The 26,064-nt window shown below is 34.0% G+C and overlaps 1 protein-coding gene across 1 annotated transcript; it reads right to left on the bottom strand.

Moving 5' to 3' along the window:
* Positions 1-2,021: 2,021 nt before the first annotated feature.
* LOC110683880 (tyrosine aminotransferase-like) lies at positions 2,022-25,708 on the bottom strand. The gene is made up of 7 exons (XM_021860289.1): positions 25,185-25,708; positions 6,096-6,435; positions 5,689-5,907; positions 4,190-4,249; positions 3,284-3,439; positions 3,106-3,199; positions 2,022-2,357 (listed from the first exon to the last, which is right to left on the bottom strand). Exons 1-7 carry the CDS (start codon positions 25,472-25,474, stop codon positions 2,239-2,241), a joined length of 1,278 nt encoding a protein of 425 aa, XP_021715981.1. The 5' UTR covers positions 25,475-25,708; the 3' UTR covers positions 2,022-2,238.
* Between the last annotated feature and the right edge of the window lie 356 nt (positions 25,709-26,064).

The following is a 26,064-nucleotide window of genomic DNA, read 5'->3' as shown; positions in this document are numbered from 1 at the left end:
CTTATTAGGCGTGATTACAAGTATAAATTCCCTTTAAACATACATAAAAGGCATGATCAAGCAATAACAATAAATATATATCAAGCAACATAATAATCATAATTACAATAATTATAATCATAATAATCATATCAACGCTAAAGCATAATAATAGCAAGATCCTAGGCATGATACTAACAAGATTAATAACAAACCCTAGCATGTTACTAAACAATTAAATTAAATAATTGAAATAGAAATTTGGGACCAAACCCTCAGAAATCAAACCTTTCACATATAGGGCGAAGGCAACTTCGAATTTGGCTAGGTGTGTCTAGATCTTGTGAATGCGGAATTTTGTGTTTGAGAAAAGGCTAGTTTACAAAAGAGCGAGAGAGAGAGTATCAAGAAATTCTTGATGAGAGTTGATTAGAGTTGATTAAAAACGAAGGTCTAAGGAGGCTATTTATAACGAAAATGAGCCGAAATAAGATAAAACACGACGCTGTCGCAAAACGATAGAGCCTGTCGCCAGGCGACAGACGTGTCGCCGCAACGCCAGGCTGTCGCCAGAGTGCGATGCTGCAGACAGTTTTTCCACGCGTTTTCATATTTTGAAAATTTAAACGTGCGAAGGGTAAAACTATAATTTCCTTTAAAACACTTCTTTTATTCTAAATAAAACTCTTAAAACTCAATCATCAATGCTAATCACATTAGGATTCAAAAGAACCTTCTAGAAGATTCTAGAAGAGTATAATCAACCCTAATTGCATTAGGAATGATAAATCATAATAGGCCCTCCTCTAGATCATTGGGCCGCATATAAAGATCAAACCGGGCCCGGTTTAGTAATTTGGTCATAACTTCCTCATTATTCATCGGAATTAGGCTTATAATATATTGTTGGAAAGCTCTTTTCGAGCCCAATCCAACTACACATTATTGAACCCTTGCCATTGACCAAACTAAACTGGATTGGCTATTTTTCATAAAATAGGTTTACAAAAACAGAGAGAAAGAAAAAAAATTAAAAACTAACCGCAATACTAGACTTTTCACACTTTCACTTCATTTAATTATGATTAGACGTGAAAGGTATTCATCACCGGGTTTGGTTTTGGGGAGACACAAATGGGTGTCTACAAATAGTGACGATTTTATCCTATTTGAAAATAATCTGAACTTTAGGAGTCATTCGCTCAAAATAGTCTCATTTGACCGGTAATCTATTAAAGGGTTTTATTTATTTCTTTATTTGAGTGACACGTGTCATTACATGATAAGTTGAATTTAAAAAAAAAATTAAAAATACACTAAAATAAAAAAATTCCCAGCCATCGCAGCCCTCCCTCCCAAAAGCCCCACCCCGATCCCCACCCCTACCCTCGGCGGCGCCCATTCCTCCCCCTCCCCCTCCCCCTCTCCGGCACAACCCTTCCCCTTGAACCACCAAACCAGACCACCAACTCAAAACCTTACCCTAATCGAAACCCCAAAAAAAAAAGTTTACTCCCCTGCCGCATAAACCACCACCGTGAAAACCACCTTACCTAAACCCGAAACCTCTGTAAAGACCCAGCCCACCGTACGAACCCCACAAATCGGTGCTCCTCCACCCTCGAAACCCTACTGCTTAGGTGCTAAGGTTCGAAGGCTGGGGGATTGTCGATATGGGGGTTATGTGCGGTGGGATAGGTTTTTATAGGGTGTCCAGTTTTTTTAGCGATGGAGGTTAGGTGATTTAGGGGAAATGAGGAGGGAAGCGCCGGCGCGAGGGACGGAGTGTTTGGGAGTTGTCGCCGATGTGAGGAAAGGTTGGCAACGATAGTTGGGGGCACGGCAGGTGGATGGTGGTAAAGAGGATTGTCGTGGGTTGGGGGATCCAGGAGCAGGTTGCTGGGTTTTTTTAAATTTTATTTTTAAAAAAAATTATTTATATTCAACCAATCATGTGGCGCAACGTGTCATGAAATATGATACAACCGATTGAATGACCAGTTGGGACCGTTTTAAGAGAACAACCCATGAAGTTCAGATTATTCAAAAAAAATCCAAATTTGGGATTATTTTAAGCGAACGAGTAAAAGTTGGGATTATTTTTATCAATTTTTTCCCATATATTATTCTAGTCGTAAAAATAAATTTGTAAATGATGTATCTGAACAAGTGATACTTGAACCCGAGATCTTCATTAAGCGACATCAAGCTTCTCACCAAGCCACTTGAGCCAACCCTTGTTGGTTAGATGCCCCTATCTTAGTGTGCCTTTGCATTCCTTTGACAAAATGCTTTTATTCTATCAAGACCTTCTTCAAGAACCGATGGATCAAGTGCACAAGTTATACGAAGCCAATTTTCCATTCCAACAGTAGAACCTATTCATAAACATTCCAATAGATCATCAGAAATTTCTTAGAATCCTAGCTCATGGTTATTAAAAAAATTGGTAGCCTAAAAGAAGAACCAAAATAGAAAAGGATTTTTTTACAATTTATTTAGTTTTGTGAAAAATTCCGTGATTTTGAACTAAAAATGAAGTGTTTAAGAGTCCAACATGGGTAATTAAGGTAAAATGATTAGCCCATGTAATAGGGGTGTACATAAAATACCCTGGACCGAAAATAGGACCTAAACCGACCTACATATTCAGGTCCATTGTCGGTCCGCGTAAACCATTCTAGGTCCAATCCGAGTCTAGACCAGTGTTCACCCCGAGTGTACATAAAATACCTAGGATCGGAAACTGGACCGGATGATTCAGGTTCATTACCGGTCCGCGTAAACCGGTCCAAGTCCAATCCGGTTCAAGTCCGATCCGGTCCGAGTCTGGACCGGTGTTCACCTCATTGCAACATAGATTGCACAAAGTAATGACTTTTAGTTTTAGACATAAATGATTAAGAATTTAAGGTAATGAATACTACCTCTAGTAACTTTTAGTTACAACTTTGGGGTATTATTTGTAAGATATAAAATATTCCAAAGCTAAAAGTTAACGGAGGTAGTAAATAATACGTCACAACTTATAAAAATTAGAGAAGTACTATGAAAGAGGAAGGAACAGTAAAACAAGTGACAATTAGCAGGTAGAGAATTTATATCTGAAGTTTGACCATATCATACCAGGTAAAAGGATCACTTTCTCCTGTTTAGCAAGCTTTAAGCAAAAATCAGCATCATCTAGTATGCCATCAAGCATAAACACATTTAACTTGACCTGCAATTGAAAATGTGGTTGTTTGTTAAGAATCATCAACTCAAGGTTTCGAGAAATCATACACGAACAATATGATTTACTAACCATTATGAACATGGATCCTTCCGGCTTACTCGGACATGTAATGCAAGGGATCTCCTTGAGCTTTTCATAGATAATATCTGCATCTAGTCGAAGCACATCAATACATTTTGAAAAGAACTCTTGTTTTGTATTTTGAAGGATTTGAGGAACTGCGGCCTGATCAAATCACAATCCTTGTTATGCTCAAGTGACAATAGTCATCATTTATCAAATTTCTGTCTAGTAGTATAATATTTAAACAATTGAACATTGAAACAGACAATTCAAAGGCTATTCATTTATGTGATGTTTATCTCGTTTGTTACGAGTAGAATCCAGAATTTTGTACAATAAGCAAGAATTTTGTCAATAAACAAAAAGCTAGTCAATTGATGAAGGATACAAATGATATGAGTTAGAAATTAGCTTCAGCTGGATCACAGATATTATTAGGAATGTAGTGCAAGTGTGTAACATCTGTTTTTTAAATTACAAAGTTGCTGATATGTTTGGTTTCATAGATAGGGAGGATTACAAATATTCGGATTTTACATATGCAAGAACTTGATTAACTCGTACTCAACTACTCAAGTCATACCATACCTTAAGAAACAAGTATATTACCTTACACTCAAATCCCATATAGACATACAAGTATATAGGAAACTAATCAAATAACATATTCACATTTCTTTTAATCTATTTGTGATTAGCCTGCAAGGATAGTGATGTAGAAAGGTGTCAAACTCTACCCTAGGTGCTATGGTAATACCTAACTGCTGTTTCGAAGATCTAATTAACTGAATGGAATGACATCTATTAAGTTCTGAACTTTCTTAGCTATAGAAAATGCTAATGAATCATGAAATGAAAAATACTTGATCATATTAATATGCAATAGGGGAAAAAATGATAGGAGGGGCAAACCTGAATGAATGTGGCAGGTTCAGGACTTATGCTGATAAAGTCTCTAACGCGCTTTATAAACTGACAAGAAAAAATAAAACAAAAGAAAATAAGACATGAAGTACAATTCAGATAATCAATATTAAGAAGCTCCAACAATTTGCCAAGATTACAGCTTGTTTGGATGGAGAGAAATGAAAGGAAGGGAAGGGAAGGGAAGGGAAAGGAAGGGATGAGTTTTCCTCCATCTGGATAGCAAAATGGGAAGTGAGGGAATTGGAGGAAGAGAAATGGAAGGAAATTATTTTCTTTCACAATTAAGAAACAAATCTTTCCAAATTAGAGAAGATTTGGAAGGAAGCTGGTTTTTATTTTCTCCACCTTGCTACTGTTTGTCGTCTCCACCACCTGTCGCCATCTTCCGCCGCCATTTCCACCGCTACAATCACCGCCATATCTGGTTTTGATTCACAAAAATCGATTGATAATGAAATCTGATTTACAAATTGATTATGATCTTCAAAAATTGATTTTCTGGAAAAAAAAAAAGGTTTTGGTTTTAATTATCAGAAAATGCGGTCTTCTATTTCTAAAACCAACATTCAGAAATTTGTTTTGATTTTCGAAAATCGATTTTCAGAAATTTTGGTTTTAATTTCAAAATCAATTTTCAGAAAATTTCGTTTTGGAAAATTACAGGGAAGAAAATTTGATTTCCAAAATGTTTGATTTTGGAAAATTAATACCTCCTCCATTCTTTTTTTTATTGCACCATGAGAGGTTTCACGGTTGTCAATGCATTACTTTGGCTATTAATATCTTTAATTATACTTTTGTAAAATTATAAAAAATTGATATTTGAAAAGTAGATTTCAAGACGAATCTAACTAGATCCCACATGACTATGTTTTTCCTAATATATAAAATACAAAAGATGGTCAAAGAAGTTTAATTAAATAGTGTAAAAGTCTTTGTGGTGCAATAAAAGAAAAAACGGAGGAAGTATGTAAGAATTTTATATTTCCAGAATTTTATATTTTGAAATTTTGATGTGTGAATTATTGATTTTGAAAATTTGAGAACTTCAATTCATATTATCACAAGAACAAACACATTAATGTAGCCATGGATAAAATTAACAAGAACAAGCAAATTCCCTCACTCTCTTTTCCTTCCTTTTCCCTGTTATCCAAAAGAGGGATTTTGTTTTCTTCACCCCTCCCCTTCCTTCATCTTCCTTCCCCCCCCCCCCCCCCCCCTCTCTTTCCTTCCAAAAGTTCTATCCAAACACTGTAAAAGTCATAAACCAAGGAATTCTGTTTTGCATGATACTCTACACTGGTATGTGCTTTAAACCTCTGTCAAAGTGATCATGAAGAGAGTATATTAATACAAGTATATACTGGAATATCAGAATTCTGAAATGAAATACAACATGAGAGTAGAAGTTTCAAATCAAATTTACCAATATATAATGAAGAGAAAAGGTCTGGAACGAACAAGATAGAAGAGGAGACAACCTGAGATTTTTGTAGGAAGCCGGTTGGATCAGTTGTGACAAGCCAGCCAAGTCTCCAGCCAGGAACAAGCCACCTCTTAGAGAGAGATCCCACTGTAAGCATAGGCACAATGGACGCAAATTCTCCCATTCGAACAAAGGGATTGGTACCAAAAGTGATGTGTTCATACACTTCGTCAGCAATCACAAGTAACCCAAGCTTTCTTGCAGTTTCTGCTACCTAAACAAAAGAAAACAAGATATTAAGTGACGCATTATGGGCATATGGCTTCTGTTGGGAAAGTACTGTGGTATTGTGCTATGCGTCAGATCCACCACATAGATTTTTGAATGGAGATATCGAAACATGTCACTTAAGTCATAGTAAGTAGCACAAGAATGCAATCAGTTTTGATCAAAAGTGCACACCTTCTGTAAATGTTGGCGAGTGTAGACACTTCCACTAGGATTTCCAGGATTAATCACCACAATGGCAACAGTATTGCTATCCGCTAGAGCTTCAACTGAGTCAATGTCAACTTCCCATCCTCTTTCTGGAAGAAGATCATATTGCTGGACTTTAAGGCCTGTATATGCAGCTGCTGCATCATACATAGCGAAAGTTGGCTTGGGTAGTAGGATGTTTGAACCAGGAGTAGCAAGAGAAGTTATTGCCAGCTGAATTGCCTGTTTGCAACCAGCGGTTAGGTGAATGTCATCTGCTGATAGTTTGTAAGGAAGATCCTTCGAAATGTAGTCTGCTACTGCCCTGCAATAAAATGACCAATGATTCTAAGCAATTTTACAAAAGCTCAATTTTGTAGCCGTGGCCACCATAATCTATTGATCAAGACCACAAATTCTATAATTATAGTCCACAGTATTAAATTAGAAAATTTTGTAATATAAAAAAAAAAATATCAGTTGCTCATATCATATCTCCACTTCTCCTTGTTAAAGTTAGTGCTTCAAAGTAATTAGTTATTAAGTCTTAGTAAGCAGGTTAATAAGTTTAGTAGTAGTATAGTAGTAGTGAGCTACAATTATGGGCACTTGAACAACTACCCCAAGTAATTAGGTAGTGCAAGACTGCAAGCTAACTTGTTTTCACTTTGCTTTCTCAGTTACTTTTTAGCCTATAAAAGGCATGGATTCTTTCTAGTTTGATATGCAGTATTTTTTATTTCCAACGGTTTTCATTTGTACTTTGCATTCATATTTCCACAAAATTGGTGTTGGACCCAATGATCTTGTAAGGCCTAAATAATACAAATAAGATTTGATAATGTATCAATGATTTAGTAAATAACAAAGTAGGGAAGAGGAGAAAAATTAAAAAAAATAAAATAAAATAAAAGTTAATGATTTTGTATGGCCTAAAATAATGCAAATAAGGTTTGCTGGCGAATTAAGTTTAGTAAGAGCTTGATAATGTATTAATGATTTATTAAATAAAGTGTATAAGATGAGAGAAATAATAAAACTATGATAGGAGAAAAATATAATGAAACATCCAAGGGAGATGAGAAATATAATTATAAAAAGCAAAAGTTTTAACATTGGAGAAGTGTAGTAATTAAAAAAAAAAATGTGATATTCTTCTAATTTAAAAACGAGAAAGTCCCAATTTATCAAATTTACTTATAAGTGGCAAAATTTTAAATTAAGTAACCACAATGTCAAGTTACCATGATATTTTTTGTAATTATTTCAATGAATATGGGGTCCATACATATTTAATACGTAGTACAACAGCTTTATCATTTAACTTGATAAATTTTTATTTTCTTTTTAAATAGATTTTTTTAAGAAAAATAAAATAAAATAAAATAAAATACTTACTTTATCCGCTATAATGTACACCGTCTATAGCCCCTCGTAAATAACATAAATAATAATAAAATAAAAAAATAAAAATAAAAAAAAAACGGGTACCCCTATAACACCAACATGGTAACGCCTATTAGGATATTATACTATTTCTCCTTATTATACGATCAAGTAACCCTTAAACAACAAAGTAAACCCTATATTTCTAACTACGTAACCTCTATAACACTTACGTGTCAACCACATGTGAAAGTTAGTGATAATCTAATACTCATTTCTAATAAAATTTTAAAATAATTAATTCCATTTAAAAGATTATATTTAAATAAGTCATGTATTACATTTTTAGATTAGTTTCAATATGCATGTAAACTTATATATATACATATATATATATATATATATATATATAAGAGCTTTTTTGGTGCAGCAGGCCACACGGTGTGGCCTGCTGCCAATTCAGTAAAAATAACGGATTATACGCGTATAACGGGGTTACTGTTCACTCGTATATCGGGGTTACTGGTTTTGTTAGGGTTACTTGTATTTTTTTTTCAGAGATTACTTGTATTTTTTTTTCAGAGGTTACTTGTATTTTTTTTTTCAGAGGTTACTTGTATTTTGTTTTCAAGGGTTACTTGTATGGATTACTTATTCAGAGGTTACTTGTATTATTCAGGGGTTACTTGTATTTTTTTTAGGGGTTACTTGTATGGATTATTTATTCAGGGGTTACTTGTATGGATTACTTAATTAGGGGTTATTACTTGTACCTTTTTTTTCAAGAGTTACTTGTATTTTTTTTTTCAGGGGTTACCTGTATTATTTTTTTTCATGGGTTACTTGTATGAGTTATTTATTTAAGGGTTACTTGTATGATTTACTTCAAAGGTTACTTGTATGAATTACTTATTCAAGGGTTACTTGTCACTTATTCAAGGGTTGATTGTAAACCACATACCAAACCAGTAACACCCTACAAGTAACCCTTGAGCTAAACTAGTAACACTCTACAAGTAACCCCTAACCCAATTAATAACACCCTACAAGTAACCCTTGAGAAAGACTAGTAACACCCTACAAGTAACCCTTGATCAAAACCAGTAACACCCTACAAGTAACCCTTGATCAAAACCAGTAACACCCTACAAGTAACCCCTGACTAAAACCAATAATACCCTACAAGTAACCCCTGACCAAAACCAGTAACACCCTACAAAACCAGTAACACCTTACATGTAACCCCTGACCAAACCAGTAACACCCTACAAGTACCCTTACATGTAACCCCTGACCAAACCAGTAACACCCTACAAAACCAGTAACACCTTACATGTAACCCCTGACAAAACCAGTAACACCCTGACAAAACTAGTAACACCCTACAATTTTTGACGTAGAATATTCGTTTTAAGATTCCACGAAGAAAACGAGCTCACATTTCTTTGGTTCTCATAGATTTCACTAATTCAAATGTTGTTGATAATCTTAAGGATAATTAATCACAATTTTTCAAAGCAAATTGACATACAATTTCTACAATTTTGGGCTTTAATTGCAGCAATTTGGCAAAGAGGAGATAGAAAATGGGTGGAGTAGAGATATGGTAGTTGGTGATGTGTGGTTTGGTTTGTAGATGAAGCTAAGAAAAGAGGAGAGAGAAAATGGGTAGAGTAGAGATATGGTTGTTGGTGATGTGTGGTTTGGCTTAGAGAAGAAGATAGGAAAAGAGGAGAGAGAAGAGTTGTGGTGTGGCCAGCCACATACAAAAATTTGTGTGTGTGTGTATATATGTGTGTGTGTGTGTGTGTGTGTGTGTGTGTGTGTATAATTTTAGGTAACAAAAGTGTATCGATTTGTGGGAAACTGTAAATATGAGACACTTGTTATTTTTTTGCTAATTCCGAGCTCAATTCGGACCCCTAAGAACTAAAATGACCCCTAAAACCTTAGCCGAAGATTTTTCAACATGTAAACCGATGAAAAAATTGAATCAGGCTACAATTTACAATTTATATGAACTTTTGGGCTGCAATTTGCAAAAAAAAAAACAATTAAATGGCTGCAATTTGTAAAATACGAACTTTAAATGACTGCAATTTGCAAATTTTCCTAAACAAATAATTTATTCATATCAGAATAATTGACAAAGTCAAACTTAGTACAATGTCAATGTAGTTATTTGACCTTAAATACATATAATTAAATATCAGTAAAAAATTATTAAAAGTTGGGGTTTTTCTACATTACAACCCTCTAACTTTCCATTTTCTACAATGTGCCCCTCATGTTTCAGAAATCTACATTGTAACCCAAAAATACATTTACTTTCTATAAGGTAACCTTGCCATTATCCCGTCGTTAACAAATTCCGTTAGTGGGACCGACTCTCCACTTAAAAATTATTTTTTATCTATTTGCGTGTTAAAAATTGTTCTGTTAAAGGTTTTGGGGGCTATTTTGGTTCTTAAGGGTTCAAATTGAGCTCAGATTTAGCAAAAAAAAAAACATCAATACCTCGTTTTGCGCATTAAATACGTAAACGCACAAATCGAGACATTTTTAAATACGCAAAACGAAGTATTTATGTTTTTTTTTTGCTAAATCTGAGTTCAATTTGGACCCTAAAGGGCCAAAATAGCCCCCAAAACCTTTAACAGAACCATTTTCAATATGCAAATCGAAAAAAAATTATTATTAACGGGTGAGTGGGCCCCACTAACGGAATTTGTTAACGGCAAGGTTACCGTATAGACACTGAATGTATTTTGGGGTTACAATGTGGATTTCTCAAAAAGGGGGGGCACATCGTAGAAAACGGAAAGTTACAGGGTTATAATGTAGAAAAACCCTAGAATTTGATATTATGAAACTTTTAAAGAGCAGAGCAGGACAGATTAAAACAGAGCAGAGCAGATTAACGGGGCCTAAGTTAAGTTCAAACCGTAGGAAATATGAGTAATAGCTATAAAGATAATTAAACGACTTATCTGAAAAATGTCGTGTCGTGACAATAAATCACATGTACACGCGGACTCATAGCAATCGATCTCCAGGGTTACACGACTCCAACTCTTCGGTGTATTATGGAGAGTTAGATTGAAAACACCTTTGAACAATGCTAAATAGAAAAGGAGGTCATGAAGAATAATCGTAAGAGAGAATAAATTCCCACTTTTTTCTGTGTTTAGAAAGGAACAAAAGGAGATGTTTATATAGTGTATGAGTGTGAATTACAACGAATCTGGTCACGAATAAGAGTGAATAAGGTACAACGAATTTGGTCAACAATGTAGATAGAAAAATGGTTAATATTAAAATCCCCCAATTAAGACCAAAACGATTGACTAATTGAGCATATTTCAAGGAACCAACTGAATTTTAGGAACCAATGCAACCTTTGAAAAATGGGACATTAATTCTTTTGAATCACAATTTATTTGGAGTTCTCTACCAAAAATCCAACATTCCCCCACATGATTCAAAAGAATGATGAAGATAAAGAAATTGAGCATTAGATATTTAGTTTTACAAGTACCAATGTTTTGTGGACTTGAATTGATACCTAGTACTTACAATCATATTCTACAGTCATGTCGGGTGGACTTCGCCTTGAACCTTTCATGAAGTTTGTAAAATACAGTTGCGTACTAAACTGTTCTCAAATCAAAGGTGTTCTCACGAAATTAAAAATGCCCCACATTTGCCTAGATTTTTCATGAATGCTCTAGAGGTCTTAGCCTTTAGAACCTCATAGGGGATTAGGTGTAACCCCCACATTCACATAGGTAAGTTCATCAAGTTTGTACTGTACTCTGCCACAAACCACCTTTATATATTAAGGCTATGAACTTATTAAGAGTTCTTTAACTCAACCTCGTACATATAGCAGTAAGAAGTACCACATCTCTTTATTAATAGGAATGGTCGTGGTACTACACTTGAGCTCTTTTGTGACTTCTTTTGACCAATCGAATTTAGACATTCCTAAGATGGGTATCAATCACAATTCACTCCTCATAGGCTTAAACTCATTCCTTCTGCTGACTCTAACACCATTTTTCTGGAAAGGCCTTTGTTGAGGAATCTCTAATATTCCTCTCACATCATGTGATCACATTTTTATGAATACTATTCATGTCTCTAGTATGTATACATTTTTATTATTTTTCCATGGTAAATTGTATTTCACAACATATGTATTTAATGGAGTTGCCCCCCCCCCATTGATATCTATTAACAGATTTTGCAATACGATTGCATAACATTTTGAGTCAAACCTTCATAGTGAACTCATCATTGTTAGTTACTACGTAAGCATTTTTAACCTACAAAATTTAATTCTTATTTCACAGTACCATATTATGATCATTAGAGAGCACTTTTATAGTTTTCGCCTACACTATGATTAATATCATAATAATATTCTCGTTTGAACCAATATGATTAATATCATAACAACATTAAGTCAGAAGCATATGATTCACAATATGGTCAAAGTAACAGATTACGAGAATAATCATGTGATGACTTCTCACACCATAACTTTGGTGCTCAATTAAATATATAATAAACTTATTTACCTTGTATTATTTATTACAAGGACACATACTTTGAAAAAAATTCCTCCACTTTCAAATTCATAACTAAGTTGTCATATTAGTTTGCAATGTAAGCCTTCATTTGAACCACTATCAAAACACTAGAGGATAATAATGCAGACAAGATAAATGAACGCACAAACTTAGTCATGATGAGAAATAACAATGATAGTCAAGCACCAAGCCTTCGGTGAAGTTATATCAATTTCTTTACTTTCAACTGAATCATGAAAGTCAACTTTACATCAAATGGCTTTATTATGGTTAGACAAAACTAACTTTAACAAACTTCGATAGATCACAAATAAGGGCTTATATTTAACTTGTTTCTCTCCAAAACTAGCACAAACACAAGGACATGGCTTCTCCATATGGTTATGGATATTTATCCATCACTTTTGAAGACACCCCATGACTTCTTCTAATTATCAAACTTTTCTAATTAAGAAAGACAATTACACTTAACTAGTTTGGACTCTGAATTTGCTCCTTCCTAACTGATGTACCAACTCCACTAAAGAAAAGGTTAAATAAAAACCTAAAGCAAACTATGTATATATATGACTCTTAGGTATAAATTTTAAATTATCATACAATTACAAAATTAAGAAAATATTCTCAAACTAGCGCATATGATTCGCATATTGGAATTTAACACAATTCAAGTCATTCTCAATGTAACAGTATTATCACAATAGCACAACTTCAAATCAAATTAGCATAACTCATCCTAAATCGCATATCAGGACCTTTAAGTAGTATAAAGGTTTATGCTAGCTTGAAAAAATTTACATTGCTCATGAATGCATTGAATAAAAGATTACCTACATGGATAAATAAGCAATATTAAATTCGTCTTACTTAACAATCACAATGTCTAAAAAAATCAACTGCAATGCACACCAAATAACATTTCACCTTAAATAGGTACCCTCTTATTATTCCACCTAGGGTTATTCCCTCTTATTATTCCAATATGTAAAAGTTGTCATAATACCAGCTTTTGATGACCATTCTAAATTTTATAGATTTTTGTCAAAATAACACTTTTGCTTATGGTATATAAACATGGAAAGAAAATAGTTTCGCCTAGACCATGAATAACATTATGACTTAAGCAACCATTCCAATTACAAGTAGAATAAAACACATTTATAATTCTACTCTCCAACTTTAACAAATGAATTGAACTCAATCATTATTATCAATTTACTCATATAACCAAAGGGTTTTAAAAATAACTTAGTTACAAACATTGTATCCATTAACCACTGGATTAGGGATATTAGATTACACCCAAGGTTCATTAAGAGTCACATAATATTAATCCTGCAAAAAGGCACATTAAACATCCATGTAAATTGGTTCTAATTAGAATATAAGTTTGAGAGAAAACTGTCTTGTCACTTAGCATGGTAGACAAATGATGTACTATATAGCTTGTACCCACACACTTGATCACTCATATTTTAGAACTCAAGTTCATGAAATCAACATGCACGCCATGTCCATTAACAAAAAGCCGATTTGTTCTAAACCATGAAAGAATTCATCTTACGGTCTTACCATATTGTACATAACTCCCTTGGGTTATATAATTAAATACGGAATTTGAAAATATATCTATACAAGTATTTCTCTCAATATTTCATTGTGTTTTCAAAACACAATAATAATGCATACAATTACAAATATAGAGTATCATTTTGTCACTACAAGCTACAGATAAAGCCAAATTATAGATATGCTCCCAATCTAAGAATCAATTTACACAATTGTATATTGATATCGTGACTCTCAGAGAAGTGTTTGAACCTTTTTAGCTTTACAAGATCAGATCATAACAAGTAACTTATTAAAATCAAGCTCAAACTCAAATTTATCATCTATCCCTCACTGTGCATTATTGTCATATATCATCATCATCATATATATACTCCAATTACATGGGTCACAAAAAGTTAAAGAGTACTAAAGGTAAACGACATGATACATAGATAGAATGATCATAACAATAATTAATCTATTAAATGGATTGTCTGCTCATGTTCTTAATCCGAGACTCTCAGATATTAGCAAGAAATACCCCCATTCATGCCAATTAAAGTAGCAGTAAGCCTTTTAATTCAATACAAAACTATACTTCGTATTACTCAAAAAAGCATTAGAAATTCTTAATTTCCACCAAACAATTCCTTTTCTCAATACGGGTGTAAAAGGATCACAACTAGCAATATGGCCGCCCAAATTAGGAACGTAAAAGGTGGAGCAAACAATTAAAGATACGAAAAAAGGTTAATCAAATCCTTTACACTATTAGCCATATTAATGAAAAAAATTCGACTTAGGAAATATGACTAGTAGAAATAAAGATAATTAACGACTTATCTGAAAAATGACGTGGCGTGACAATAAATCACTGCCCTAAAGTCGAATTTGCACCGCACAAGTACTCGCGGACTCATAGCAATCGACCTCCAGGGTTACACGACTCCAACTCTTCGGTGTACTACAGAGAGTTAGATTGAAAACACCTTCGAACAATGCTCAATAGAAAAGGAGGTCATGAAAAATAATCGTAAGAGAGAATAAATTCCCACTTTTTTCTGTGTTCAGAAAGGAACAAAAGGAGATGTTTATATAGTGTATGAGTATGAATTACAACGAATCTGGTCACGAATGAGAGTGAATAAGGTACAACGAATTTGGTCATCAATTTAGACCGAAAAATGGTTAACATCTAAATCCCCCAATTAAATCCAAAACGATTGACTAATTGAGCATATTTCAAGGAACTAACCAACTTAATTTTAGGAACCAATACAATCTTTGACCAATGGGAAATTAATTCTTTTGAAGCACAATTTATTTGGAGTTCTCTACCTAAACTCCAACACAAACAAGTTAAAATGAAGTTAATAGAACACACCCTAAATGAGTGGGGTTTTGTAAACTCGGGTCAAGTCTATTACAAATTTAAATGATCTTAAATTATTGTGTATAAACAAATTTAGTAAAAATCTAAATCAAATCTTTTTCTAGTCAAAAAAAATTGGGGATTTTTTTTTGACACACCTCTACAAGCAAAATAAATGAGGCACAATATTATGCCATGGTACGAGGGAGTAGGCACTAATATAATAATACTACTCACTAGTCAGCCTAATAATTATTCAATAATATTTTTTAATAGAATAATACTCAATAATTCGGAGTATCACAAAATTTTCATTTTCTTCACCCCACTATCTACCACCGAATAGAGATCGATGTCAATTCGGGTAAACAAGTCAGGTTAGTGTGAGTCAGGTCAATTTGGATTAATGTCGTAATCTTATGAGGGTCGGGTTGGGTTATGCTTGGATTGAGTCTTGTCACGTTGGGTCATACATTTTATCGTATTTGGGACAGGCTTAGGCCGGGTCAATATTAGGTCGGATTACATTTGGGTCAGTTAAATTATATATCGGGTTAAATTCGGGTTTTAACGAGTTAAAATGAGTTAAGATCATTCTCGAGTTTGAGTCGGGGTCGGTTCATGTTAATAATTTGCATGTTATAATCGGATCGGTTCATATTCGAGTTAGGGTCTCAAATACTAGGTTAATCTGGGTCTCGGGTTGATTTCAGGTTGGGTCATATTGGAAACTGGTACATTTTTCGAGTCAGTTTACTAATAGTTCATGTATTGACGTTCACGTTTAATCATTATTTATTTTTTTACTTATTGTAAGTGAAATAATTTTCATATTCAAGCTTATAAGTTTAAACTACATTTTGTTCCACTTATTTTAGAATGGGGAATATTCCAAGTTAATCTTCATGATTGACAAATTTTGTCAATCTAAGGGCATTTATGGTATTTCAACCGATTAAGTTGAGGATATGATTGTAAAATCCGCATGCTCAGTTGGATTACTTCCCTTGACTAAGCATACACGTAAGCAAAGGCTCGCATATTTGGACTTCATGGGTTATAACATCCGTTAAATGGCATTAGTCAACGATAGTTTGAAAAAATTACATGTTGCAATATTGTTTCAGTATTGGGCACACATATGGCAGAATTTGATTTTGGGACAAATGAGGCATCTGATTTAATGAAAAAAATTATTAAGTAAAATTGTAATATTACTTTGTTGATAAATTTGTTAGAAAAGTACTTAAATGTTCACTTTTTTTTTTTGTGAAGGACCTTATATGTTCAAAGTAGTGAACAAAGGCCTTATAAGTCACTTTTGTTGTGAGGAGGGACCTTGACATCGGAATATAGCCATTGACTTTTACTTTTTCGGTGTTGATCATCACTTACGTGGTACGTGATGTTTTGAAAAGGCCATTTTCGTTCATTTTTTCCCCATGTTTTCAAATTTTCTGTCTTACTATCCCCAAATTTTCTCTCGAAATCTCTTCTCTTTCCTTAAAATCAAGAGAAAAAAAGAAGGAAAAGACATTTTTAAAACATCACGCGCATATTACATGATGGTCAATGTCGGAAAAGTGAAGTCAGCGTTTGTTCTACACAAATAATTTAATTTATCACAATATTTATAATTGAGATTAAAATTGTAAAATTGCACAATTGAAAAAAAAAAAAAAAAAAGAGGGAGTTAAACATAGAGAAAATAAACCTTTTTGTGACAAATTGAATGAAAGTATGAAACTGAACAATACAAAATTTGGCCAAATTGTCTTATAAAATCATGAAATCAACTCAATTGCGGTGTAATTCAAATAGAGAAATACTTTGTAGATAGGAAGGAAATCAACTCAATTGCGGTGTAACTGTGTAATTAAGGATGTATAATTCAAATAAATTAGAAAATTTGGAATCAAAATAAATTTTAGACATAAAAAATGGGGAATAGGAAGATAATTTCTAATTTATAAATTATAATGATTATCATTTGGGATGAGAGTTGGAAACTGAAATTTTCAGTAACTATTATTGGAGGCTTTATCAAGATTCATAATAAGCGTTGTAATTTATGAATCTATCCAAGGGAATAGGAAAGTGTATGATGAAAGCATGAATGAAAATGTTTCATTCAAAGTAATATAAAAATATATAAAAATATGTAACTAAAAATGGACATTAGGGAAATGCCACATGCCACTTAATATGACTTGCAAAAGTTACTTTTTTTTAAATATTATTATAGATATAGGCCATGTTTGGTAATTGGCTTTTTAATGGCTTTTTGGTTAGCTTTTGGCTTTTTAAGGTGGTCAAACAGCCAAAAAATGTGTTTGGTAATTGGCTTTTTAATCAGCGAAAAACCTGGCTTTTAAGCCAAAATGAAAAAGCTGCTTTGAGTAGCTTTTTTGTTGGCTTTTGACTTGTTGGCCCACAAATTATCTAATAAACAGCCAACAACCACCAATTAATTTACCAAACACTTTTGTAAACAGCCAACTTAAACAGCCAATTTCAAAAGTCATTATAAACAGCCAAACATTCCAGCTGGTCAAACAAGCCAAATGAACCAGCAAACAGCCAACCGCCAACGACCAATTGCCAAACAAGGCCATAGGCCTTGGTAATTGGGTTTTTAATGGCTTTTTGGTTAGCTTTTGGCTTTTGGATTTTTAAGGTGGTCAAACAACCAAAAAATGTGTTTGGTAATTGGCTTTTTAGTCAGCGAAAAAGCTGGCTTTTAAGCCAAAATGAAAAAACTGCTTTGAGTAGCTTTTTTGTTGGCTTTTGGCTTATTGGCCCACAAATTATCTAATAAACAACCAACAACCACCAATTAATTTACCAAACACTTTTATAAATAGCCAACTTAAACAGCCAATTTCAAAAGTCATTATAAACAGCCAAACATTCCAGCTGGTCAAACAAGCCAAGTGAACCAGCCAACCGCCAACTGCCAAACAAGGCCATAGTCTTTGTGATTTTTTTTTTAACGAACATTATAAAAGCTACTTCCTTCGTTTTTTAATAGTTGTAACACATGAAAAGTGGGGTTCACATAGTGTAATACACTTTAAAATGGGATGAGAGGTTTTTTAGAATATAATTTAGTAGGCCTTGTGTGTTTTTTTTTTTGGTGTATCATCCGGTTCACCATTTGGGCTAATGCGGATTCAAGAATCCAGTTCGTATGTTAATAAAAAAATCAATTGGTACCATATGTTAATAAGTGTTACTTTCGCCGTATTTTAATGAAGGTTACACTTACCATTTTATAGCTATCAAAAAACCGACCCGAACTGGTGAATCTGAGCCGTTCCGAACTATTCCAAAAAGGAACCGAATTGCTAAGAACCTGTTATTTTAAAACCGTAAACCGACCCGACCTGATTTTTTTAAACCTAAAACGGAACCAATCCGAATGTTTGAGAACTGTCACTGAATCGTACCCGTTATCAAGCCAAACGATACAACCCGAAATTGAGAACAACCTGAACCGAAGTACTTTTGAAACCGATAGCAACCCGACTCATTGTAAACCAAAACCGTTTAAACCCGACAAAAACCCGATAAATCCAATTCATTTACAACCCGTAACTGGTTAGGATCGAACCGCTTATAACTCGTAATTAGTTATGACCGAACGGCTTACAACCCGTAACCGGTTATGACCGAACCATTTATAATTAATCCGTAAGTCCGTAACCCTTTATGAGTGAAAAGTGTGAGAGAGAAAGTGTTTTGACTAAAGCGGTACGGATGAGTGTAAGGAATGAGATATGAAGACTGTAGGGCTTGAATTTGGATTATTGGGCCGATTTTGATTAGGTTTTAGTGGATTTAGGGAGATGAATGAGAGGCAATGGATTAAAGATAGTTTTAATCAACATTTGTGAGAGTATTTTCTTGAGGGGTTTAGATTGTGATCCGTGTTTTAACTGAGCGACCAAAGAAAATTATAGCTTAATAGTTAATAATTAATAGTCAAATTTTAATATATAAACAACTTGTAATAAAGAAATCATAACTAATGTTGAGAAATTAGGTTTTGATGATTATAAACTAATGATGATTATCTATCTAACGTGTATGTTAAGTTGTGCATAGAAAGAGCAAGTTATGCTTGGAACAGGATACAAGGAACCTGAGTAATGACAGGTATATATGTAAGGAACTTGAGCAATATAGGATAAGCAATAGAGGAACAAGAACAACAATAAGTGTTATGGTTGATAAGCATGATGATGGCTAAGGAACCATGAAGGTAACTATGTAAACATGTGTTTACATATGTTAGCTTCATAAGGTAAGTATCCTATACATATATAGGTTATGTATGTGTAAGAGTCTTTTAATTTAGTTTAGTTTTCTTTATTGTTTTTATAAATAAAAATCTAACCTTCTGTTTTACTTTGTTATTCTCAGAAGTTTGCTCAGTTCGTCATCATAAAAAAGGGACAACTTGTTGACCCTTATGAGGTTTTGATGATGATGTTAAGAATTGAACAAACTTCCATTTAATAAGGATTTTCTAGTGTTGTGATGTTTGCAGGTTCAGTAAGCGTTGAGGGCTGAAGTAGGAACTGAAACAGAGGAACTTTAGAGGATCCATGAGGATACAAGTAAAGTTAGAAGAAGAGTTCTTGAAATGGAACTTCCAGAAGTTTCTTAACAGGAACTTCGAAACGGGTTGTAACGACTTGGTTCCGGTGTAATGCTGAGGCAAACCCTAAGATCCAGAATATATCAAGACTACAGGATTCCAGAACAAGAGTTTCAGAGAAGCAACATGAAGACAGAGAAATAGAAGTATATTGCTCTAGGATTCATGTAAGTATGTTGGACATAAAAATTCGGTCTGAAACAAGTCTACATAGAACCAAGGTGAACTCCAAACAGTCAATGAAATTAGAGTAACTAACTTGTCAGACTGTCAGAGTTCAGGAACCTAATAGGAACTTAAGTATGCACGTCGTTAAAAGTCGGTTTTAATGATATATATATTTACCTTATACGTGCATTTCTTTTAGGGATTTGGTTTTACTGAACAAAGATATTTATCTTCTAATAAATCCCTTTTGGAAAAAGATAAGACTGTTTAAAAAGTATTTTAAACAAATAGATAAGTTTTGAATAAAATCTGATTTTATGCTAAGTTTATCTTATTATTATTGACAGTTTTTATTCTTAACAAAAAGATATATTTTCAGAAAACTGATTTTTGGAAAATATCTTTTAAACTTATCTTTTCAGAAAATCTATCTTTTTCAAGATGAAATGAATAATTCGAGTGTACTATAAATATGGTCATATGCATTCATTCAAAGATGAGGCTGACGAAGTGTAGTGGTCGTGCTTAATGGTTTTATCCTTCACCACGAAGCTAAGTCAGTCCTCCTGGTCAAAGTTCCTATCAGGTTTTTGGTTACAGTACGTCTAGTGAGTTCCAGACAAATCTTGAGTGTTCAACATATTAGTTTTATCTCTTTATTCATAGATATGTATTTAGGGATATTCGATGAGATCTTGTAATGGGAAAAAGGGTTTTGAGTGTTTTGTATTTTGGGATGAGATTGTGAATTCTCTTAAATTCACGCTTGTGTATGAGTTTGAAATCTCGTAAAATTCGAGTGGTAGTTAGTCAACCTGAGTGTGTCTTGGGTTGCACAGTGAGTGAAAGGAACCTGAGAAGTGTCTTGGGTCACCTAGGAAGTGTCCTGGGTAAAGGGAGAAGAAAAAGGGTCCTGAGAAGTGTCTTAGGTCTGGTAGGAAGTGTCCTATCATATAGTCAAGTGTCCGTGGTGGAACTTGCAAAGCAAAGGTCTGTGTAATAGGTTGTACTAGGAGAGTTGCCTATTATAGTGGAATTTGTTTATAAGTCCCAATAGGGCCGAGGTTTTACTTCCAGTTAGGCACTGGATGGTTTCCTCGTAAAACTTGTTGTGTGCTTTAAGTTCCTTTACGTTTTGTTTTTAATTTCCGCATAAGTTCTGCGATAGGAACCTACTACCATTCACTCCCCCTCTTGTAGTAGTTCATCTAAAATAACAACTAAGTAATTACAATTTATTGGTAATTTGCTAGTTAAAACAAAATATAAATTTAAGTAAACAACTAATAAAGTGATAATTATTACTATAACGTGTTTGTGACCTAACCAATTACAAGTTTACAACTCGACTCGTTCTATTTGATTACTTGGGCTAAAGCTTTTATATTTATGACATGAACTGATTTTGCCCAAATTGTTTTGAACCAAATTCGTTTTAAAATCGATCGAGTTCTATCGGAATCGATTATGATTTGAACCGATTACAACCCAACCCTGTTAGGATTTGATGTATTTTAACCTAAAACTAGTTATAACTTATAAACTGGCAAAACCCGTTTTCAAACTGATTGAGTTCCACTCAGACTGATTACGATTTGAACTGATTACAACCCGACCCGATTAGGACCCTCTATGTTTTGACCCAAAACCCGCCTTAAACTGACAAAACTTGTTTTTAAACCTATCGAGTTCAACCCGAACCGATTATGACCCGAACCAATTACAACCCAACCCGATTAGAATCCAACCCGAAAAGAAACGGTAGTAAAAAAATACCAAACCGAATCGATCCAGATTTATTTAAAACCGACCCGAACTAACCCGATAATAATTCCAACCCATTATAATCCGATCCGTTACAAACTGAAAACCGATAAACCGAAACCAAAACTAAACCATAAAACCGATTGACACCCTTACTTACCAAATGCATATGTGTTTTAATAAGATTTACAAATTTTATTTTATTTTTTTCAAAAAACTATATTTAATGTTATATATCAATATCCTCTCATGGTCTTCACCAATACCAACTAATACATTTTAAACTGATTCGTCTCTCTCACATTCAATTATTTTCTACAAATTATTATCCGATTTTTTTTTATATACAATTTTTTAGTACTCTAGCTATCCTACTCCCCACCCCCCCCCCTTCCCCTCCCCTCCCCTCCCCTTTTTTTTGAAACAATGTCAGCTAGGCATTATTATTAAAACTAAATCAAATCAAATTTCGCCAAAGTTATGAAATTCTGAGGAAAATTGTCCAACCATACACAAGTCGACTCACTTACACTATATCTTGGAAGTTGGAACTAAAGAAACTATAATTATCTTCTCTTCCACCAAATTAAAGGATAAACTACTACAAAGTATAAAATATTAGACTTTTGAAAGTAATTTTGATTGGTTTTAAAAAAAAATAATAAATTTTGATTGAGGTAGGTAAAATATCAGACTTGGTAGGAAAAAAAAATAAGAGTCAAAGCTATCTTTGAATGGTCTATAAAGTATAAACAACCACCTAACTACAATAAATGCTAAATTAATACTTTGTATTCATCTTCCATTGTAAACTAAAAGCCCACTCAGCACTAACGGCTACGATGCTAGCGTCGTTTCATGATAGTTTGCCCAGGTGTAGCTATTAACTTGTGACTAGGATGCTTACTCGTTATGAGCATACTCCACATTCTGACATGGCAGGAAAGATTGACAAAGTTCGTTAATCATGAAGATTAACTGGCAGCCCCCTTTTAGAATAAGTAATTTCATATAAATTCAAATACGAGGTTGGATATTATTCTGTTATTGTGATCTGTGATACATAGTTGATATATGACAACATTGATAAATCAAATATAAGGTGTTCTTATAGTGTCCTGCGAAAGAAAGAAGATGTTTTTTGATGTAGCTTTCTGTTTATTTGGTTCTCCTGTCACTTAGTTTGCTGTTTTAGTTGGTTTTTGGTTGTAAGAATGTTTTTTGTTATATGGATCATTTGTAAAATATATATACATATATATATATATAAGGTGTTGAACCCCCTAGTTAGATAAGCTCGACTCTTTCTCTCTCTAGCGAACCCTCACCGACTCCCCACCGCTTCCCTTTCTCAAGCCCCTGCTCCCCGGCAATCGGCACGTCGCTCCTAGCTATCGCCGGCGAGCCAAGCCCTTAAATTTGTTAGTTTTTTTCCTTTATAGTGGTCTTTGGTGAAGAAATAGGGGATTTGCTAATTCATTGGTTCTTCTTCCTTTCCGGTGGTTATCACTTTTGTGTATTGTGTGGTGGTTTCAGTTCAACGAAACAAGGAACGAGGCTATTCTTAACGCCGCTGTCGAAAGGAATTTTGTTAATTGTTCCCGACGATAAAGGTGAAGTTAAGGATAGGTTTTCTCGCTTACTCCAAGGTTTGGTTCTGCGAGGTGGTTCTTGCGTTGGCCGTGACGATAGTTCTTGGTATTAGGACAGTTTTGCTGGTGAGGTTTGTTTCAATTCTGCTTCTTCTTGTTGATTCACAATTTCTTTTATGTTTTTTGCTATGCTTTTTGCTCTGGTTAGTAGTGGTTAGATGTTGGTCTTGGTCTTTCTTGATTTAATTATGTTGTTCTTGTGCAAGTTGATTTTTCAGTTGTTTGGGTTGTTATGTTTTAATAATTCTCTTTCTTTGCTTAGTCATGAGTTAGAGTTCCATAAGATTGTCTTAGTTATGGAGGCTTTTGAAGTGTTGTCTTTGTTTTTCCTACGTGGTTGGTTAGTTTTAGGGGTTGTGAGGTTAAGCAATTCTTTCATAGTTAGGTTGGTGGTTCTTTTAATTGCCTTTTGGGGATGTGACTATGTTCCCCTAGGAATAAGAAGTTTTTGGGTGAAGGGGAGTTTTTAGTAGTTTGGTTTTGTGGTTCCCTTCTCTGCAGTATAGGTGGTTTCCTTGCTTTGTAGTATGGGGGATCGAGTTATATATTTATTATTTATAGTTTGTAGCAGAAGAGTGGTGATGAGGGGAGATGTTTGTTTGTTGTTCTTGTTGCTTCGTTGTGGGATGATATGATCATTCATACATTTTCGTTGTGGGATGATATATATACATGTATATGTATGTATATAAAAGGTGTTGACATTAATTTGATTTGCCAATTTAATAATCCATTCTTTATTATTAGTTTTATACTTTTATGATTCAGATTACAATCCTTCTCAATTAACTAGCTTTATTAAGGGAAACATTTTAAGGCATTAATGTGCTAAACTAGATTACTAGCTATATTGGATAAGAGAATAAGAGTTAAAATATGTGTTGTGTAGGAAAGTTGATTAAGGGAATCAATGTGTAAGCAATGTTAAAGGTAGATTTGTCAATTTGAGCGTTTGGGTTGAGTTAGCTTGGTTCGGGTAAATTTGAATTAATTGCTTTACTATTCAGGTCGGGTTACATTAGGTTTGGGTCATGTTAAAAATAGATCAGGTTGAATTTGAGTCATATTAACAAAAAGTAGGGTTGAATCCAGGCCGAGTTGAATTTGGGTCGGGTTGATTTTGGGTTTTAACGGATCAAAATGGGTTTGGATCGATTTCGGGTTTGGGTCGGGTTCAATTTAGATCAATAATTGATGAGTTATGTTTGAGTCGGATCATGTTAGAATTTGGGTCACGAATCCTAAGGTTAACTCGGGTCTCAAGTTGGTTTCAAGTCGGGTCATGTCAGGTTCGGATCATCAATTTTTTTGGGTTTAAACAAGTCAAGTCATAATTAGGTTCCGATATTCGGGTTAGGTGAGCTTTTGAATTTTTGATAGCTCTACCATCGAATCAACTTTACTAGAAAAAGAATACGTACGTGGCTGAATATACTTTCATCACGAGCAAAAATACAAATAAGAGTAAATACAATAGTTGCCCACAACCATTGTGGTTATCACTTATTTAATTAATTTCTCTATCTTCCACCTTAACCACTCTTATAAATAACCAATGTAGCCTAAAAGTTGACTCTGGTTACACATCTTATCTCTCTTACTTTTACCCTACCCATCCACACAATCTCCCTCTTTCACTCAATGACGAAGTAAATTGGCCCTACTATTTCACTCAATAACCAAGTTTTATAATCTGGTTACAACCAAGTTATTGCTTTTTATTTCCAAAAATTTCTCTCTTTATTTTTTAATTATTTTGCCACATTTTCTCTCCCAATAACCATTTTAAATGGTTAACGGCTGGCTATGCTGAGTGCCAAACAACAGACAATTACAGACTGTAGTATTCTTATCTAAAAAAAAAAGTGATAAAAATAATAAATTAAAGAAAAAACTAAATGAAAAGAGTAGTGTAAGTCATACTTTCTAGCCGGTGGGAGGCCGTAGGTGGTGGCGTAACAATTAGAGGTGGCGGAACGGAGAGTAGCAACAACAGCATCCTCGGCAGTGGCGGCAGTACGAAAGCATTGAAATGGGGAGGGATCACCGTGACCCATCGGAACGAGTGTTCGCTCATCATTGGGGTCAATGTTTTCCAATAACAATCCTAAAGCTGTTCTCACGGTCAATGGTTTCTTCTTATCTCCTGAATCTATTTCTTCGTGTTTCTCCTCCTTGTTATATCTCCACAACATTCTACCATTGTTTTCCATCTTGAGCTCTTTCAGTCTTTCTAGATTATTGAAATTTTTCTTGTGTAAACGGATCTAAGGAATTTATCTATATTCTACATTTCTATGTCCATTTCAAACGAAGTAGGTAATGTGCCGTGTTTTCTTATCAAATTATTAGTACAAACAAACAACTATCGTGTCCACTTGAATAAAATATACTTCGTATTCTATAGTCCGTACTACTACTTTTGATCTTTTTAATTGTATGACTTATAAAATTGTGCGTAATACTCCATCCGTTTTTAAATACTTGCTCCATTTCTGCATGCGCGGAGTTTTTAGGAGAAATTGGAAAAAGTAATAAAATATGGAGGTAGTGGGGCTGGTGGAAGAATAAAAAATTGTAAAAAGCAAAAGTAAAGGAGAAATTGGAGGTAAGAGAATATGAAATGGATAAAGTATGTTATTCGTTGGGTCCACTAGGTGGTAGAAATAAATTAAATATTGTAAAAAGTTTCCAAATAAGAAAATAGAGCAAATATTTTTAAAAACGACCGGAAAAGGAAAGTGGAGCAATTATTTAAAAACGGAGGGATTATATTTTTAGACAATTTTTGGTACAGAGAGAA

Source organism: Chenopodium quinoa, unplaced genomic scaffold, assembly GCF_001683475.1.
Source record: "Chenopodium quinoa cultivar QQ74 unplaced genomic scaffold, ASM168347v1, whole genome shotgun sequence".
NCBI lineage: Eukaryota > Viridiplantae > Streptophyta > Magnoliopsida > Caryophyllales > Amaranthaceae > Chenopodium > Chenopodium quinoa.
This window is presented reverse-complemented; position numbering and strand designations above follow the sequence as displayed.

Bases quoted from the DNA above. Each gene is read 5' to 3' on its own strand.
- LOC110683880 (XM_021860289.1), bottom strand. From the start codon at position 25,474: ATGGAAAACAATGGTAGAATGTTGTGGAGATATAACAAGGAGGAGAAA. The intron at 4,250-5,688 runs GTTGTCTCCTCT...TTTTCTTGTCAG, and splicing joins GCTTCCTACAAAAATCTCAG to TTTATAAAGCGCGTTAGAGA. The intron at 3,440-4,189 runs GTTTGCCCCTCC...TGATTTGATCAG, and splicing joins AACCTGCCACATTCATTCAG to GCCGCAGTTCCTCAAATCCT.